This window comes from Panthera tigris, chromosome B1 (assembly GCF_018350195.1).
Source record: "Panthera tigris isolate Pti1 chromosome B1, P.tigris_Pti1_mat1.1, whole genome shotgun sequence".
NCBI lineage: Eukaryota > Metazoa > Chordata > Mammalia > Carnivora > Felidae > Panthera > Panthera tigris.
Window position 1 is genome coordinate 73626556 of NC_056663.1, and position 20699 is coordinate 73647254.

Sequence of the window (20699 nt, forward strand, 5' to 3'; positions counted from 1 at the left end):
GCGGGACTGCCTTCTTCACCCTTCGTGCCCTCAGGCGCAGCCTCTGAAGGCCAGAGGGTAAGTGACCAGGCCAGGACCAAGGCAGCTCACACAGGCCGCCAGGACAAAACCAGGACCCCAACGCGCATCCTCTTCCTCCTTCCCACACCTGACTACCTGGTCCCCAGCCCAGTCCACAAACGGAATCACTGGAATCCTTCTCCCCTCTCCCGTTCTGCCATCAGCCTTTCCACTCTTGTTAGCTGTGTTAATGTACGCAAGGCAAGTCCGGAGAGAGAGAATCATACACGTCTCATCAGTTACATTTTTAAATTATTTCCAGATGAAAAACACTTAAACAAACATGATTTAAAGGAAAATGGATTCACCCTACCCTTGAATCACAGGAGAGGAGAGACACGCTTTTAGTGTTGGAGTGTTTTTTATTTTCTTCACGTCTTCTTTAATTCCACTGGCACAGGATGTAGCTGTTTTGAGATACAAAGAAATAAACGTGAAGCATCTTTTCTTTCATTGCGCCTGAATAAAAACAGGATATACGTTTTATTTATAACTTTCTAATTACTTCAGTTTCTCCATTAAAATAGTGCATCAGATATCAACGGTAAAATACTTTCTCAAACACTCCTATCTTTTTCCTCTGCTGGCTGGTTGCCAATTTTCTAGAACTTGATGTCTACCACACACACACACACCCCCCTCCCTTTTTAAACCAACCTCTCATTTCTTCCTTTGGGAGAAAAAGAAAAAGAGAGTCAACGCTTTATAGCTTCTCTTTACAAAGATCTGCATTCACCATAAATAAGAGGAAAGTCTTTAGGTCTGCCAGAGATGACAAAAGTGAAAAATGATACTCAGCCGGGTGGGGTGAAGAGGAGCATGTGGAGGCATGAGCAAGAAAGGAAAAAGAAAGACAACCGAAATAGCAAGGAGGAGCTTCACAGGGTGAGTGGAAATGCATTCCAAAACACTGGAGATTATCAAAACAACACTTTTAAGCTTTCCCTGAACTACTCCTAATATTAAGGCATTGGCATTAAATTCTTAACTCTGATACAAATACTCAAGTCTTTTTTTTTAAGCTGCATATATGGCCCCAACCCCCCCCCCAAAAAAAATTCAAACACTAACAAAAAATGTGAAAATAAAGTCCACCCGAGTCCCCAGTTATCTTGGAGGAAACAACTGCTAGCAGGTTCCTGAGCATCCGTCCAGTGTTCTATGACATGCAAGTACACAGACACCCTTTAAAGGACACCAAGTGTATGCGCTGTTTGCATTACATGCCCACATATGCCTCCTAATAGCTGCAGGGTATACCCTCCTGTAAATGCACTACAACTGAACGAGCCCCCTGTCGACAGACGGATGTTGTCACTAACAGTGCACATTTCTGTAAGCAGTTCTGAATATGTATATGAGTGTACTTAGACAGTTCCCAGACGTAGTGTCAAAGAGCATAAATGTGCATTTTAAATTTTCACAGATTGCCAATTTTCCCTCCAAAAAGCCTGCATTGGTTAGTACTCTTGTCAAAAATACGTGTTTTTTCCCTAATCATTACCAACACAGAATATTAACACTTTATTGATCCAAGTAATAAATTACATCTTACTTGTTGCTTTAATTAACATTTCTTGAAACATAAGTGAGGCAGGGTGCCTGAGTGGTACAGTGGGTTAAGCATCTGACTCTTGATCTTGGCTCAGGTTATGATCTTACGGTTCGTGAATTCAAGCCCCACATTGAGCTCTGCACAGATGGTGAGGAGCCTACCTGGGATTCTGTCTCTCCTTCCCTCTGCCCCTGCTGGTGTTCTCTCTCTCTTAAAATAAATAAATAAACTTAAAAAAAATTAAAAAGGGGTGCCTGGGTGTCTTAGTCGGTTAAGCGTCCGACTTCGGCTCAAGTCATGGTCTCACAATTCGTGAGTTCGAGCCCCACATCGGGCTGTCTGCTGTCAGCACAGAGCCTGCTTCGGATCCTCTGTCTCCTCTCTCTGCTCCTCCCCTGTTTGTGTTCTCTTTCTCTCAAAAATAAATAAGCATTAAAAAATTTTAAAAAGAAAAAGAAACAGAAGTGAGGCAGGGCATGCTTTCATATGTTTCAAACAACTTGCATTTATTTACAGAACTCTTTTTAACCATAAATAAGAACCTAAAGCTACAGCTGGGTTTGTACTCACTAGATCTAGCTTGCATTCTGCACAAAGATACACGACCCGGGCAGCACAACCTTGTTCTCTGTGGAAGCAGCACCTCCACCAGACACATTTACATCCTGCTCTTTCAGATCACCACGTGAGTTAAGCTTTAAATGCAAAATCCCCCATATGTGGCAGAATAACAGTGGCATCAACAATCATTTCTTCCATCATTCTATCTCTTAGAACTCTTAAGGCTACAGTATTACCATCAAGCCAATTTGCTTTCTGAAAATCTTTGTGAAACCCAAGTCATTTCACAGAAAAGAACTGTCATCATAACCAGATAACAAAAATAAAAAGACAATCTCCAGTATTTTTAAAATCTGTACCTTTGCAAGTGAAAGAGGCAATTTTTGTAAAGTTGGTTGCAGAAGTAGGTACGAGTACTGGTTCAAACTGCAAAGACAGAGCATCTCTCTGTGAGAAATGATGTACGTCCTACAAAAATAAAAATCCACATGACTATTCTCAGCTGGGTGAGTATCCAATGTGAATCAACTCTGTTAAAAGAACTAAGTCGTTCAGACTGGCATACAAGCAACTGCTCAGCATATGTGTCTATGACAGTAGGAAGGGGGGTGCTGACAACCTTCATCCTAATGTGGGTTCAAGCAAGGGAAACCGGATATAAATTAAAGCAAAAGAGAAATGAGACAAGTATTTCTGTATCTGTTGTTGAAAATTCCTCATGTTCTGCAATTAAACATACATTCGTAAGTTTAAATTTTACTTTATGTAATTTACAATTACCTGTATCCAAATAAGGCTGTTTCCTGAATGTAATATATACATATTTACTGCCGAATCATCTGTCCAAAAGAATCAGAGCAATGAGATTAAAACAAAAGAGTCATCTCATTCTCATACTTTAATATAGTGGCTAAAGTACTACATTACACATTTCTATAAAAAATGTGACTCGTTTTTCAACACTACCATTGAAACTGGGAACTATTTCCTGTTGGGTATTCTTCTAAGTCACAAGGAAAAAGATCTATACAGAAAGATTGACCTACCAACATGGGCTCTCTAAAGGATAATAAACTACCAGTGAAGATATTCTGAGTATAGGGTCACACTATTACTCCTCTGGATGAAACTAACCAACTGGACAGCTTTAAATAAAGTGATGTTCTCCTATTGATTGGACAGGCCCTTATTTCCTTATTGGGATGATCACATTTGAGGAAAAACAAAACCCTGGGATCTCAAAACATCACCTTCCTTTCAACCTTCACTCACAGAAGTGCTCCCCATGGGACAGGGTCTTCTCTACATTGATGTCTATCTGGCCATTCTGAGAATCACCAAAAACTAGGAAGCCGAAGACAGGACAGCTCTCCTGCTGAAGAACCATCACTATTACAGCCAATTCTGAGGGCTGGAAAGTAGATGATGTTTGACCATAAAATTACACTTTGGTACCAATTCTTTCTCTGGATATGTATATGGTATGTGTTTATGTACATGTGGTACATGTGTATGTCTGTGTCCATATATAATTGTACATACACATACATATATATACATACAGACACATATACCAGAACAGCCTTGCTAACCAATGGATAACAGCAAACTCTACATTGTAAATGTCAAAAATCACCTAATATGTGTTGCCTACAAAAGTTCTTAGAAACTGAAGCTGATGAACTAGGTAATTCCTGGTACACAGGACATACATTTTCAAAGACAAAATTCATAACAATGAACACTACAATTCACACTCTCTTAACTAGTCCGGCATCCGGGAACAATTGGCACCCAGTCAGCTATTAAAAATACGACACGGCAGGATTTCTTTAACTGAGCTTCTGCAGATCAGTAACACTGGGACAAGAGACACAAAACTTCCCAAACACTTTGCGAATATTTATATTAGATTGTTGTGCCTGCCCATTTAACCTGTTTCCTATCTCAGAATGCAAAAAAAAAAAAAAAAAAAAAAATCATCCCAAGAAAACTAAAAAGTGGTTTGCAGTTGCCACTTAATTTACTCCAAAATAATATAGCCTTATTAGCAGTTGCAGATTGAGAACCAGTCACTGTTAATCTCTTAATTACGAACGCAAAGACTCGTTGTCTTGCATTGCAATGATACAGCCTACAAGTAAATGCTTTAAGAATGGTGATGCAGGGGTGCCTGGGTGGCTCAGTTGGTTAAGCATCTGACTTCAGCTGAGGTCATGTTCTCGCAGTTCGTGAGTTCAAGCCCTACGTCAGGCTCTGTGCTGACAGCTTAGAGCCTGGAACCTGCTTAGGATTCTGTGTCTCCCTCTCTCTCTGCGCACCCCTGCTCACACTCTGTCTTTCTCTCTCTCTCTCTCTCTCTCAAAAATAAATACTAAAAAAATAAAATAAAACAAAAAAATGGTGATGCAGGTTAATCAAGATATACTATAATAAAAATGTTAAAAGATCCCACCTTACCTGAGGTCTCAGATTTATCTGTGGCTACATAAATTATAGAAAGATGATCTAACAAATCTTGTGTGTTTTCTTCAAACTCTTTTGAGGAGTTTTCCATGGTTACGATTATGCTCATTTGTAGCCGTAAAACATCGTCAGATTCCATGTAACAACTCTGAGATTGGAGGGATGGAAAGAACAAAAGAAAAACTCAAAAAAAAAAAAAAATCATCCAAACTTTGTGATTTCAAATTTTATAAAAAGAAAAGCACTTATGATAAGGTCATGTGTATTTCTGAAAACAGAATGTGTCATGTTATTTTTGATTTCCAAGCCAAAGGCAAGAAAGGAAGGATGAGAAGAGTGAATTTTTTAATTTTACCTTTAATTGCTGACACACTTTATTACGTAAACTGCATTCCAGTTGTACTTGCAAGAGACTAGTATTAGTGGTTTCTGCCTAAAAGAAGAAAAAAGGGGAGAAAAAACTTAAAAAGAGGCAAAGAATTAAATCTTGTATTCATAGTAAACAATCTATCATTTATGCAGAACATTCATTCACTTAATAAATATTTGAGTATCTGCTAAATGCTGGGTACTATCCTAGTAGCTGGAAATAAACATGAATAAGACAGAAAAGCCTGTCACCAAGCTCACATTCTAATGGAAATCATAAGCTCTCCCTTGGGCAACATGAAAATTCCTATTATGGCAATAAGGAGATAAATATGTTCTAAATATACACAGGAACACTGCAGTTTGGCATTTCTTATACTTTCTGAACATTCTGTTTCAACACAGGAATCTTTTATTTCAAAGTAGGTTCACCCAGCAATAGCCAATTAACTGTTCTTCCGTCTGCCTTCCATTAATAGAATGTTAGAAGTTGTGGCACAACAGTTAAGAGATGTCTAAAATTGAAACAGGCTATCATTATCATTTTTAAAATGTGAAAGAGTTATGCATGGAAGAGATGAAAATAAATGAAAAGAATGCAAAATTTCATCAAGTTCAAAGATCTCAACAGCCACATGGAATGATAATCGACATATCTTTTAAGATAAGGAAATGCACACTCTGATTCAGAAATACAGTCATTTGGGGGGGAGGGGGGAGCTGCAGACGGTGAGCACACAGGGAAGTCAGGTAGTGCAGCGTGTAAATCCAAAACCCATCAGCTCTGACAACTCCTCTTTTGTTCAGCTTGATGTGTCTGGCATAGTGATTATAAAATAAAAAGGCACTCGGCCTGGCAGCCACAGTCACGATGGCAGGAAATCTCAGTAAGGCAAGGAGGCATTCCCCAAATCCTTGGCGGACTTGATTGCGGGTAAGCGTTTATTCACTCCAGGAAGACTTAATATTAAGTAGAAAGAACCACCATGATTGTGTTTAATTTATTAGATTTATTAAGAATTACCTAAGCACATTATATTAAAAACACATTTTTAACTACTACAATTTTCATTCAGCGATTAAAGTACCAAAAAAGGAATAAGACACATTTTAAAATGCAGTAAAGATAGTGGAGTTTAATCAAAATGGGGTGCCTGGGTGGCTCAGTCAGTTAAGCTTCCAACTTCAGCCCAGGTCATGATCTCATAGTTTGTGAGTTCAAGCCCCTCATTGCGCTCACTGCTGTCAGCACAGAACCCACTTTGGATCCTCTGTCCCCAGCTCTCTCTGCCCTTCCCCCACTTCCCCTTCCTCTTGCCCCCCCACCCCGGGGGCTCATACTCTCTCTCTCTCTCTCTCTCTCTCTCTCTCTCTCTCTCTCTCAAATAGACATTAAAAAAAAAAAACATTTAAAGAAGATTAACCAAGCTTGAAATAGGACCAAACATTAACCAAAGACTATTCTAAAAAGCAACTGCTAATTGGGGTGCTGGGTGGCTCAGTTGGTTAAGCATCCAACTTTGGCTCAGGTCAATGATCTCACGGCTCATGAGTTCGAGCTCCTCATCAGGCTCTGTGCTAACAGCTCAGAGCCTAGAGCCTGCTTCAGATTCTGTATCTCCCTCTCTCTGCCCCTCTCCTGCCCACGCTCTGTCTCTCTCTCTAATAAACATTTACAAAATTTTTTAATTAAAAAAATAAAAAGCAACTACTAGTATCTGCTAGACTTCAACAGAATAATACCATTTGTAAATGGAACCTAAAATCTTAAGGAAGAATTAGATGACTGAATTTGTCTTTCTGCAAACAAGTCCCACCATATCATAGACATAAAAAGAAAAAGGCCACTACTCTCTGAAATTGCTTTAACCAAAGTTATAAATGACCTCCTCACATCCAAATCCAATAGGCCCTTCCCATTTTGCCTAATGCTTCTGCCAATTTAACCCCATTAACCACTGGTGCTTCTCTTGGTTTTGCTCCTTCCTCTTTGCATCATCCTTTGTGGCTCTTCCCCCTCTCCACTTAAGATGTTAGAGTTATTAGGGATTCTTCCTTTTGCCCTCTTCACTCTCTCTAGGGAAGCTCTGTAACACACCAAAGCTGCCTGCACTTCTCTCTCCACACACCCATGTCCAGCCAATGGCTGGACATCCACCCGAATGCCCACGCTCGCCAAGACAGCTATGCTTGGTGTGCACGTCGTCCTGGAACCACATTCATACGGTTATTTAAGCCAGAAACCTGCACACCAACTTCAGCTTCTCACTTACCCTTCTCAAACAAACCCATAACCACCAAGTAATACTGATCACAACTCCTCAGGAACCCTTGAATCCATTCACTTTCCTTCATTCCTATAATCCTGGAGATCGGGGGTCAGCAAACCATGCCCATGGGCCAACACTGCCTGTGTTTATAAACAAAGTTTTATTGGAACACGACCATGCTCATTCCTTTGTGTATTGTGTACGGCTGCTTTCATGCTACATCTGAAGAGAGGAGTACTTGCAACTGGAAAGTCAAAATATACTCTCCGAGCCTTTACAGAAAAAGTTGAGGAATGCTTGCCCTAGTGGGAAGGAGAAGGAGAGGGAGGGAGAGAGACAGGTAGGCTAGTCTCCCTGTGTCCACCTCTGTCCTCTCCATTCCAGTCTCCACACTGCATCAAAAGTGAGTTACCAATATGCAAATCAGGTGATGCCACTAGCTGCTTAAAACCCTTCGAAGACCAAATCCTTTACTGTGGCTTCAACACTCAGGTACCTGCCTAGTCTTCATCCACCTCCTTATTTATGCTCCAGCCTCACTGGTCTACTTTCTGCTCGGTTTTGGCTTCAACCTCTAAATGTGTTGTTGCTGTAAACTCGAATCCCCAATCCACCCTCCCTCTACCTAGCTAAACCTAATTCATCCTTCAGGTCCAGCTTACACACCCCCTCCACAAGGGTTTTCCCTGCCCCCACAGCTGGGGTAACTGCCCATTACTCACACCCACAGCACCTTTTCCCTGACCTTCCTTAACAGTCCTCATTATAATGTAACAACTTGCTCAAGGTCTGTCTTCCTCAGAAGATCGTAAGCCCCTTGCCCGATGCTGTTACCTCAATGCCTACCACTTAATCCGCACACAATATGCAATTAGTGAATGAAGACAAGTGGGCACACAGCCACAGATGCTTTAAAAAAGCAAGCTTGCATAAAATAAACTAAAAATAATAAACAGTGGCTCTAAAATAAAAGAATATACCAACTCCTGCCACTTGATGTGTACTTACGCTCTAAAACTTTCAACAACCAAAAGTTTAAAGAAAATCCCATATCAACACATTTTCAACATATGCATTTATAATAGTTATGTTTTTTGAAAATTTACAGCACTTTAACTATAGGTGTTAACCTGACAAGGCAATCCTCTTCCCTAAAATATTTCTTCAAATGTTGAGATGTTACAAGTTCAAAATTATAATTTTTTAACGTCTATTTGTTTATTTTGAGAGAGTGTGTGTGAAAGGGGGAAGGGCACAGAGAGAGGGAGACAGAGGCTGTCAGCACAGAGCATGATGTGGAGCTCAAACCCATGAATCATGAGATCATGACCTGAGCTGAAGTCGGATGCTTAACTAAGCCACCCAGGCGCCCCCAAAATTATGATTTTTAAACACGATTAACAATCCAACTTGCACAGTGATTTGATGTAATATAAAGCCTACTATTTTGTCATTTTTGGTAAGCTTCTAGATGGATGAATTTATAATTTACCATCTTAAGTAAGATTCCTCTCTTAGCTGGAAGTCTAACAAGAATAAACTACTTTATTATTTTCATTTGTTGCAGAACATATTTCAGAATCCCACAAGGGGGCGTCCTAGCACCTCCACACTGTCCTGAAGTGCTCCAGGTTTTCTCAAAGAACAATTTAAACATTCATGTCTTTAACCAAAGAACAAAACTACTGCAATGTTGACTTTAAAAAGTAAACCATAACCAAAACAGGAGCCACCTGAGGCAACCACACACACACACACACACACACACACACACACACACACACCCACCCACCCACCCCTGGGATTGAATTCTCTCTGAAAGGGTCCCAACTGAGCACACTTGTTATGACAGTGGGACATCCCTTTAACCAAGAGTGTGCAGAGCAGATTATAAAAGGAGAACAGAAGCTTACTTCTCTACTTTTCAACACCCCCCCCATTACTTTAACAAATTAGTTCATGAATTTTATAGCTAAAAACTAAAAACAATTTTTCAGTGCTTTCCACGTGAAGTATATGGTATCACTCCCTTTCAGAAGATGAGGGAAAACGTGGTTTGGAAGGGTTAAATGACTTATCAAAGGTCCTAACAGTAGCTAATGGAAAACCAGGAAAAAAAATAGCAGGTCCTTTAACACAAGTCAAGTTTTTTTCTAAGTAAATCAGAACAGACCAAGTCTACTCCTAAATTTAAAAACCAAAAAGTTCTTCACCATGGAAACAAGTATTAGAACACCATTCCCAGAGATAATGCAACATTCAAGAAAACAGCCACCAGGGCGGGGCGCCTGGGTGGCTCAGTTAAGCGACTCACTCTTGGTTTTGGCTCAGGTCATGGTTTAACGGTTCATGAGAAGGAGCCCTGCATCGGGCTCTGCACTGACAGCATGGAGCCTGCTTGGGATTCTCTCTCTCCCTCTCTCTCTGTCCCTCCCCCTGCCCCTCTTGCTCTGTCTCTCAAAATAAATAAATAAACTTTAAAAAAAGGAAAAGAAAATATCAGTGTTTAAAAAAAAAAAACCTTTTGTAATGGCTTATATTCCCATGCTTTTGTGTTATAAGTCTAGTTAACTGAATCTAAGAGAGAAAAAAAATCACCTAGTTCTCTACCTGCTAAGAAACTCATCTTTGTGCATCAGGCCAGGGCACAGTGTGACTTGGGGGAATTGTGTACAGGTAAAGTGGAAAAAAAATTATAGATTTCAAGTCCTGTCATTTTAGAGAACTTAAAAAAAATTTTTTTTAATGTTTTATTTATTTTTGAGAGAGAGAGAGAGAGACACACACACACACACACACACACACACACACACACACACACAGAGTGTGAGCGGGGGAGGGGCAGAGAGCAAGGGACAAGAATCCAAAGCAGGGTTCAGGCTCTGAGCCGTTAGCCCAGAGCCCAATGCAGGGCTCGAACCCACAAATGGTGAGATCATGACCTGAGCCAAAGTTGGATCCCCAACCGACTGAGCCACCCAGTCCACGCTGGAGGACTTTTATTTTTAACAAGAAGAAACCAACATCCTAAGAAAAGTATATGAGAATTTATAATATATTAATCCAGACAGAATGAACAAGAGCCTTGAAATTATGTAACATTCCCAGCAATGACCACACACAAAAACCTTTCATTTAAGGAAAATAACTCATGAAATAGAAAAATATTAGATAAAATCCAATACTAGGTCCCATTTTTCTCCCCTTCCACAATTTTGAATGCTAAATTTTAAAGGTCCTTATACAGGTAAATTTCTCATGCCAACACACGTATCAGTAGGAACGCAGATTCTATATATGCCATGTGACCACGCCAGACAGTGGCCCACACACACAGTGCTAGGTCCAATACAGTCTACGCAGCAAATGATTTTACATAAAACAGGCACTTTCTTGGATCTCTTCCACACAACACCCATGCTCTATAACCAAACTCCTAATTTAGTGTTTCCTGCACGACGGAGAGGCTCAGCTGAGTTATTAGTCAGCACTGCATGGTTGCTTTTACCCTTAAACAGCAATTGTGCTTCAACCCTCCCCATAACCGCTACCCTTCTATTCCTCAGATATTTAACCACTGAAACAAAATTCACCTATGTTGCCAGACCCACTGGCAAAAATATTTGTAAAAACCTAGGAACTCGTTGAAATTAGTTTTCTGTTTAAGGGAAGAGCATTTTTTCTTATCCGCATCTTTTTTAGAAAAGGCTTTACACTTAACTAAATTCGAGATGAAACCCCAGCCACAAAACCTTAGGGACATCCCCTACCCTGCCTAAGACTCTGTCTCCTCTTCAACAAAACGGAGTTAATGAATTCACAGCCACATTATGAGCCCTAAACGAGATACATATGCCAATCACAGGGCATCAGTAAACCTTCAACAGGGAACATTATTGTTTTTACTTGTTCATTCACAATTGATGCATTAAATTAGCAAAATTCCACAATAAATAACTTAAATGCTCCTGGGAAGCATTTTCCCCCACATCAAAGCTGTAAGAGGGGAAACTCCTCTTCCACACTCCTTTGGTTTCTAAGAGAAGAGGTTTTTGTTTTTGTTTTTTCTTAAACGCTTCAAATTCTTTTTGTCTTATTTCACATTTGGTTCAGAACCCCCCAAAAAGAGAGAAGAGCCATTTATTGCCGACAGCTTTCCACCCTCCTGAAATGTGCCAGAAACCCTGAAAGACAGACAAAAAGCAATTTGGAGAACAAGTTAACACTTAGATATTGAGACTTTTTGTTGGACCAAGTGACAGTGGCCTGTATTGTGCAACACCTTGGCTTTTGCACTTGGATCGCAGATTTTTAACTGTTACGAGCTGGGCTGGCAGTCTCGGGAGAGCCTTGTGGGATTTTCACCTTGGTAGGTCATGGAGCATACGGTGACTTGGTCCAAAGGCAAGCAGCTATTTTTATACGGCTGGATGTTACCGGACCTTAAGCAAATGGCAAGTGGGTCCTGAAGGCCTGACCCAGGCCTTGATGCTGAGCCCAGGCTCGGCAAAAGTTCAGCCTTTGTGATGCAGGCTGCTGAGCTTGACCTTGAGCAATGTGGGCACAGTTTTTACTTAAATAGGCATAGCCATGGCAAAGATTAGCCATGGCTCTAAAAGAAAGGGTGCTGCAGTGGGAAATAGTATGGACGTTCCTCAAAAAATTGAACACGTATTTACACTACAATCCACCAATTCTACTTCTAGGTACATCCCCAAAAGTGATAGGAGGGATTCAAACAGCTATCTGTACACCCAAATTCATAGCAGTATTATATACAGTAGTCAAAAGTGGAAGCAACCCAAAATCCATCGATGGATGAATGAATAAATAAAACATGGTATAGCCATGCAATGGAATGCTGTTCAGTCTTAAAAGGGAAGGAAATTCTGACACCCATATGACAATATGGATGAACCCTGAAAATGTGATAACAAAGTGAAATAAGCCAGACACTAAAAGGCAAATATTCTGTGATTCCACTTACATGAAGGAGCCTAGAACAGAGGCAGAAATAATAATGGTAATCAGGGGCTGAGAGGAGAGGTTAACAGGAGAGTTACTATGTACTGTGAGTAAGAGTTTCAGTTTGGAAGATGAAAACACTCTGGACATGGATGGTGGTAATGGCTGCACAAAAACGTGAATTTACTGAACACCAGTCAATTGTACAATTAAAATGGTATCTTATGGTGTGCACACTTTACCACTAGGAAAGGAAAGGGAAAGGGAAAGGGAGAAGGGAGAAGGGAGAAGGGAGAAGGGAGAAGGGAGAAGGGAGAAGGGAGAAGGGAGAAGGGAGAAGGGAGAAGGGAGAAGGGAGAAGGAAAAAGGAAAAGGAAAAGATGTCCCAGTCAGGGCTCTCTCTCCTCAAAATAGAGCTTCTAGAACACCATCTGCTTTTATAACCAGATCTTGAAGAAACTGTTGGGTCCAACTCCAGGCAGGCAGTACAGACGGGTTGTTTGGAATTCTGTTCCTTTTTATGTATTATCTTCATGGCTATGAGTTGGAACTATGAAAAGTCTAGTTTAAATTCATGTGGGCTGGTCCACAGACTCAAAAGTTCCTCCCCAACTCACTGGGTCTAGATTTATTAATCATTTAAATGCTAACTGCTGTTTTAGATTTTCAAGATCCAAAATGACAGATATACAGATGGGTGGCAGATTTTATAAATAAAGAAGCAACAAGGAGGGGTGCCTGGGTGCTCAGTTGGTTAAGGGTCTGACTCTTGGTTTTAGCTCAGGTCATGATCTCCTGGTTCCTGGGTTCGAGCCCTGCACCAGGCTGTGCACTGACAGTGCGGAGCCTGCTTGGGAATCCCTGTCTCCCCCTCTCTGTGCCCCTCTCCGGCATTCTCTCTCTCTCTCAAAAATAAACTTTAAAAAAAAAAGAAGAAGAAGCAACAAGGGTATTCTCATTAAGGAGCTATGTTCTCATCTTGGGTTGAGTCAGAGAAGCAATTTGACAGAATTATTGCATGCACAAAGAAGGCAACCACTAAGGTCCGTCCTTGGAACAATCCGGTTCACTCTGGAAATCAAAGAGGTGCTAGAAGGTTAGGGAAACATGGTTTAGTCTTCCCATCAGAGCAAGATGAACAAAAAATAAAACAGAAAGGGCAGATTAATGAAGCAAGAGGAAGAGAGGGCTCCCCTTAAAAGGAAGACTAACCTCTTAGGGAACAACCAGAGAGAACGTGAATGAGAAACGAGAAGGTACAGCCTTCTCTTGGGTACAGCCCAAGAGACATACAGAGAGATGGAGACAGCCTGGTACGTAACTGAAATAAGGGAGATAGATCTTTGTGCTTATTGGAGCTTAAAAATATATATAATGAAAGAATAAAAGCAAGATGTTAGCAGACTGGAATTGTTCCCCACAAAGGAATCAGGATTTGGTTATAGGAAGTATGGAGAAATGCACTTCTAAAGCCAGGATCAGAATCCATAGTAAGAGCAACTGAGGACTGAAACAGCTATACCCAGGGTTACACAGTCCTGGACAGGTTCGGGGGGGGGGGGGGGGCGGCGGGCACTGGGGGCAAGCAGGAATATCAGAGCAGAATGCCCAGAGCATATTAGGTGGAGACACAGTTACTGCCCATGCCCTGGGGGAACATTTTGAGAAGTTTATGGAAGTAGGACTCAGTCTAGAGAAGGCACAGCAAAAAGAGGAAACTCATTAAACAGGAACCAGGCCAGACTATCAAGACAGACTGACCCCAGGCCTGATTTAGATGTTGGTCTGATAGGTGAGCATTTCCTATGGAAGACCATCCAATGCAGGGAAGAGAAGATGTGTTTGAACAACAGATGCTTTCAGCAGACCCAGAACTTACTGATTTTATCTCTTTCCTTTAGGAGAACTCACAAGAAAATATCTAGGGAAACATCTAAAGAAAAAAAAAATCTAGATCAAAAAGTGAAAGAAAAAGGAAAAGGAACAAACCAATTCCAGAAAACAGTAGCAACTTTGCAGGTGTTAGAGAAAGAAAGAGAGCAATAAAAGAAGCTGGTTAAATGGCGAGAAACTCAACTGAGCCTTCCTGAGAGCAAGAGGGGACAGGAAAAGCATATCCTGGAGGCAGAGCCCACAAGTGCAGAGAAAGAAGGGGCACACTCACAACCTGGAGGCCATGGTGAGCGGCTCCCGGCCAACATGCTGTCCCCACTAGGCCCCGAGCTTCCCAAATGTCAACAGCAGCTCCCCTCCAAGAACCTGAAAACAATGCCCCACTTGATGTAGGTGGGGCTAAAAGGGAAAGCCTTCTCTAAGAAGTAGGTCCCAGAAGCCTCAGTGAATCCACAGTAAGAGGCAATGGAAACAACTGTGTACACAGATCTCAATGCCCCTGCCCGGGCACCGTGGACACTCCATCCCTCAATAGGGTGTCCATGCCAGTCAGCACAGGAGTGCCAGAAACAAGGGCTTCCCGCAGAAAGAACAAAGACACACCTGTGACTGGCTGCGACCAGTGCCAAGTCCCAACTCTGAGGGGAGACCAGAGCGCCTCAGGGGCAACTTCTTGAGAGAGGAATACACAGGCTGCCGCCTTAGCCTCCAGACAAGCAATCTCTCCCCACGGAGTTTAAATGCAAGGTCTGAGAATCAAAACAACTGGCATAAACTAAAGCCAAAACCAAGGTGATGCTCTCCATCATCCATCCCTCCTTTCAGCAAAAATGAAGTACTGGGAACAATTCTGCTTAGAATCAGTCCCTTGAGGGCTGGGATGGGAGGCACGTTTTGCAAACCCAGTGGATGTATGGTTGATAATCTGATATTCCTGTGTGTCTTAGGATTCTAGACTCAAGCAAGGCTCAAGAGAGACTCGATATTATTTCTAAAGATATTTTTTATCTTTAAGTAATCCCTACACCCAATGTAGGGCTCGAACTCACAACCCCAAAATCAAGAGTCACATGCACTATGGACTGAGCCAGTCAGGCGCCCCAAGAGACTTAATATTAAATTAATGTAACTTGTGAAACTCCAGGGAAGCTGCACACATCCTAGCCAGAGTGAGCCCCAGCTGCACACAGGCATGGACAACCTCTCTGGCGAAGACCAAATGAGTAAGAAATTGGGGAGGGCTTCAAATTCTTTTAATGTTAACTCACAAGCCAAGATAATTTGATATGGGACTATAGCCTTGAACTTTCACGTCTTGCCAGAGGACTGGATCTCTGAATTTAAAAAATTTCCAAGAGTTTCACAATAGGAGAGGGTTTATATTCAAAACTTTATTTTTACAGTTAATTAGTGAATACATTTTAGTTAGGTGCCAGGTACCAATTCTAAGCACTTTATATGCATGAATTTAGTCAATAGCTACAGCCATCCTATGAAGTAGTGCTATTATTATTTATCTTATAGATAAACTGAGACACAAAGAGGTTAGGTAATTTGACCAAGGTCACTCAGACATGACCAAGATTTTTACCCAGGTGGTCAGAATTCACTTTCTTATTCACTCTACCATGCATCTCTATGATGGGGCATCCTTTATGACTGGTATTTTTTTTTTATTGGAGTAGCTTTACTCTGTTATTTGAGCCCACTGCAAAAGCTCTGATAAGCTGTATTGGATATCATACTTGAAAAGAATTTGGAATGGGAAACAGATGCGGACATGAACTCTCAACCTTGACTCTAGTGTGGCTTTGGAAAAGATTATTAATGAATTATTCTAATTTATCTCAGAGCTTTCTAGGGGCAAACTCAACAATGCTCCCCAACAGGCTGAGGATAATCAAAGAAATGGGGGTTTGGGTCCAGTGGGAGGAGGAACAGGCTAAGGAAAGTGGGAACACAGTTGCCAGAAGCCTGCTGATCTCCTTGTCAGGGAAAGGGGGGACCCAGGCTTAATAAAAGGCAAGCCCAATGAGTCAAGGGTATAAAAAACTGAGGAGTGTTACAAGGAAAGGATTCTCTTTTCCTAACTTCACTTGTCCTTTGGCCCCAAGTCTTCCTCTCCCCTTATAGGTAGGGGAGGGTTGCTTGTCAGTGGGCCACAGACCATGATGCTGTGCTGTAGACAGTGAGGAGAAGGATAGGGGCTCAGAGGGGAGCTGCCTTCTTTCTCTCTACTCTGGAGAAGGGTGTCTGTCCTTCAGACTCAAAACTCCCCTTCTGATGGGCCGCTCCACAATCTACCCGAGGGGACAGGGAATTAGTAACTGGCTCTCTGACCTCAGTTGATATATGAGAATGTGGCTCATCAGCAATATGAAGGTGGCATTTTGGTTCCTTAACTCCTGATTCTTATACATACATTAGTTCAGAACCATATGTTATTTATTGGGCATCTTCATATACCCCAACAAAAGTTTCTAGAACTTTCTAGAAAGTTCTAGAGTATAAAGTTTCTAGAGTATAATGAATGTCTGAAAGAAGTAAAAAAAGATTCATATCTTACAACTTCTTAAATAACTGAGGTTATAGTTTCTTTTTAAGATCATTTATTCAAGTATCAAACATTTATTCACTGTGCGTTATGTGGCCAGACTGCCAGGTGGTAAGAAAACAAACGTTGGCTAAGACAGGATTCCTGCACTCAAGGAGCTTATAATATTAGCAAAGGAAATGCATAAAAACAAAAGCTTCTAAATACTGTGTTTGCGATGCTAGGGATCTCTCATTTTCAGTAAAGAGCTAGTCAATTCTCCTGGAAGGCAGAAAAGACACTAGGTAATAATCACTGAGTTAAAGGAGGGACCAGGAAACTGATCAAGAACACTGTTCTCTCCTGCTAAGACAGTAGAGATTTTAAGGAAGCAACGGGGGAAGAAGGAGGGAAGGGGACTGCCTGCCCTGCAGGACACAGAAGAGAAACACCCGCCCCCACACACACGTAGGTATTCTTCTCTCTAGACTTTCCCATGCTTCCTCCCTTCCTTCCACTCACCAGCTCCCACCCCCAACCCCTCCGGTCTCGGCTTCCCAAGCTCCCATCCCCTTGAATCATTCTCATTGGAATGAGATGAAAAAGAGAAAAATGTACAAATTTTAGCAATTTCCTTGCTTTTAAAAGCCATATTCGGAGGTAGGTAGGTAGAGGAAAATTAAGTAATGGCACATATTTACCTAACATATAGTAATAGCTTTCCAGAGTCTGACAGTCTATCATTTTTATGTAAAAAAAAAAAAAAAATCAAACTTTTATCAGGCAAAGAAATGGTATTAAATATATTATTGATGTCACACGGATCTGTAGGAATTCTCAGCTGTCACACTCAGAAAATCTGTTTCTTTCATTTAACTAATGACGGAAGTCCATCAAGAAAATAGGACAGCTACAGAGGTTAAAGAACCTTTCCCTATTCTGTTTTCCATCTCCAAATCCTAGACGAGACTCTTATTTGTTATAATCTCCAAATCCTAGACGAGACCTTATTTGTTAGTGAGAAATGTGCCCCCTTCTTTTCTGTCAAACTGTGGTTGAAAAAACTTTCCTTGGTCCTCTCCCTATACTGATTTTACAGCTTCCCTTCCAGATTGCCACACTTAATTGACAGGGATCAGCACCTCAGCAGCCAAGAAAGAAGCAGGAAAACAACTTAGGGCACCTTCTCCCAGGCTGGCAGGAACCAGGCTCCACACAGACCTGGGGCCACAGCCCTTGCCTGACACCTGTCCCGGGCAGGCAGGCACAGGGGCCTGATGTCACCACTCCAAAAGCGAAGGCTGTGCCAGTCTCAAAAGGTTAGGAACTCCTGGTCTGAAATGCATTAGGTATCACGCAGCACACCCAGAAATAATCTCTCCTTTACTCAATCCAGCAACATTATGCTGTGATGGGAAGGGGAACCCTTCATTGTATACATGCACACTCAGGAAATACATTGAAAGGAAATGACAAAACTTTTTTTTTTTAAATATTTATTTATTTTTGAGACAGACAGAGACAGAATGCAAGTGGGTTAGGAGCAGAGAGAGAGGGAGACACAGAATCCAAAGTAGGCTCCAGGCTCCAAGCTATCAGCACAGAGCCCCACATGGGGCTCGAACCCACAGGCCGTGAGATCATGACCTGAGCTGAAGTCAGACACTCAACCGACTGAGCCACCCAGGCGCCCCGACAAAACATTTTTTAATGTTTTTGTTTGTTTTTATTTCTGAGACAGAGAGATACACAGAGTGTGAGCAGGGGAGGGAGGGAGCTGTCAGCACGAAGCCCAGGGTGGGGGTCGAACTCATGAACCACGAGATCATGACCTGAGCCAAAGCTGGACATTTAACCAACTGAGCCACCCAGGTGCCCACTAGGATATGACAAAATATTAATCCTAGTTACCTTTGCCGAGTGTGACTGTAGTCTTGGGGCTTATTTCTAATTTTTCGCTTCTCTGGTTTCCCATGTTATGTTCTGATTACATAATAATTTTGGTATAATCACAATCTCACTTTTAGATAATGTGATAATAAGGTATCATGTTAGGACACACACACACACACTTTTATTTGGTGGAACTGTGTGTCATGTGTTTTCCTCTAACTTCAAAACTTATCTGGGTTTCCCACACTGCCTTATCATTTTATTTTTAACAACAGACATTATTTTATAATGATTCTAATACCAATAACTAAGTTCCTGTAAATCTCTGAGACGAGCCTATCGTGATAGTGAGCCTCTATGCCAGACCTGAGATGATGCCAATTTCTAACATTGTTTTGCCCAAATAAACCGCTCAAACACTCCTCAAATCTCAACAGTCTGGAACCAAAATAGCACTGTAAAAAAACATTAAAAGGTAAAAACTCTCACTTTTTCACAAGCCTAGCACAACTGTATTTATGTATTCTATCCCACCACTTATTTTATAGTTACACTCACCAAGTATAACCTAGCTTATATTCTACTATTCCCTTGTCAGACAAAGCATCAGAATTATAACTTGGAAGAACTACTTAACAGTCTACCATGTTGATACAATCACATTCATCAAATCCTCTTTCTACTGTCGAGCCTGTAAGCTGTCCCCATTGTTCTTCTGCCATTATAAAAATGTAGCCAAACCCCACATTTTATTTGCCATTTATCTCTCATGGAACCTGAGTTACTAAGTCCACAGATGTGGAAGTCATCGCGACACTGAACTATACGTGGCGCAAATCCCTTGGCAGAGCGCGCTGGCACTGCCCATCCCAGCTCGGTTCTCGGCCTCCACCAGGTAACTTAAACTCTACGTCCATCCTACAGTTTCTAAAATAAGGATATTACCACCTGCCCTAGTAGTAAATCTGGTGAAGGTCAAAGTGGCTGATGTGGTGAAAAGGGGAAGTTATGCAAATCTTACATGTTACGACAGGTAGATATGCTATTTGGGGATCTCAACTCAGATGCCCATTACTCACCTATCTATTAAAAACTGTGGGGGCCCTCAATGTACTAAACACTAAGCTGATGTTGAGATTATAAAAATGAAAAAGAAACAGGCCCATGGAAGAGAGCCTCATGGAGGACGACACAGGATGACACCAAACGTTCAAGCAGGGGTCTGAACCACATGCCAGGGGGACTGGAACACAGACTTGCCCAGGGCCCTGGGGAGGCTGCGGAGGAGCTGATACCTGAACCGGGTCTCAGAGGAGGGAGCGAGAAGGACAATGAGGGTTAGAAGGGGGTGAAAGCCTATGAAGGAAAGGCAGTATGTAAAAAGGGATGGCCCGTTTCAGCAGCGAGCGGTTTTGGAGGCCGGAGTGGAGAAGAGAAGGGCAGGACGTCTGAGGCTGGAGAGGAGGCTGGAGCAGGTGTCAAGGGCCTCATATGGCAAGCTCCGGGGCTCAGGCTTTATGCTGAAACCAACAGGGGCCCAGCTAGTACAGAGACCAGGGAAGCACTGAACAGCTTTGTCCGGGAGGACATGAGAGCAGCAGTGTGACACATGGAGCGGAGAATGACTGGGACAATAACCCGGGGGTCAAATAATGACAAGACTACAACAAAAGCAGAGGAACCTCAGACTTTTACTCAGACCCACTGCAACAGTGACCTCTCATCTGCTAGGAGCCCTCGCTTCATAAAGGGCCAAACAAATGAAAAAGAAGGGCCAGATGAAAAGGTTGAAAAAGAAAAAAGCAGACACACATGGGCAGCAGAGAGGCGAAAGGTATACCCTCCTCCCCACCGAACCTAGTGGCTGTTACAACACATCACCAAAAATCTAGATAGAAAAGAAATCACACACACACTCTTGTTTCCAGCAGAAGAAAGGGAGCCATTCAATCCGATTCAACTGAGCAGGAAAAATGCAAAAGTCAGATACCAATGGGTAAAGACACAAGTAAAACGGACCAAAATGAGCCCAAAGTGCAAAAAAAATGAGATAACATAACAATGATTATTGGCACCCTCGTTTATCCCATGAGATGGAGCTAAGGAAGCAAGTGAAAGCAAAGCTGACAATATC

At 41.8% G+C, this 20699-nt stretch overlaps 1 protein-coding gene across 3 annotated transcripts in view; it reads right to left on the minus strand.

The window, feature by feature from the left end:
• The window catches only part of TMEM131L (transmembrane 131 like), a 169527-nt gene that overhangs the window by 56764 nt on the left and 92064 nt on the right, over positions 1–20699 (minus strand). For all 3 annotated transcript variants that reach the window (XM_042983743.1, XM_042983742.1, XM_042983744.1), the window contains exons 8-12: positions 4998–5075; positions 4637–4790; positions 2957–3015; positions 2536–2644; positions 374–467 (exon numbers count right to left, since the gene is read on the minus strand). In XM_042983743.1, coding sequence (XP_042839677.1) covers positions 374–467; positions 2536–2644; positions 2957–3015; positions 4637–4790; positions 4998–5075 — 494 coding nt within the window. The remainder of the gene's footprint in view (positions 1–373; positions 468–2535; positions 2645–2956; positions 3016–4636; positions 4791–4997; positions 5076–20699) is intronic.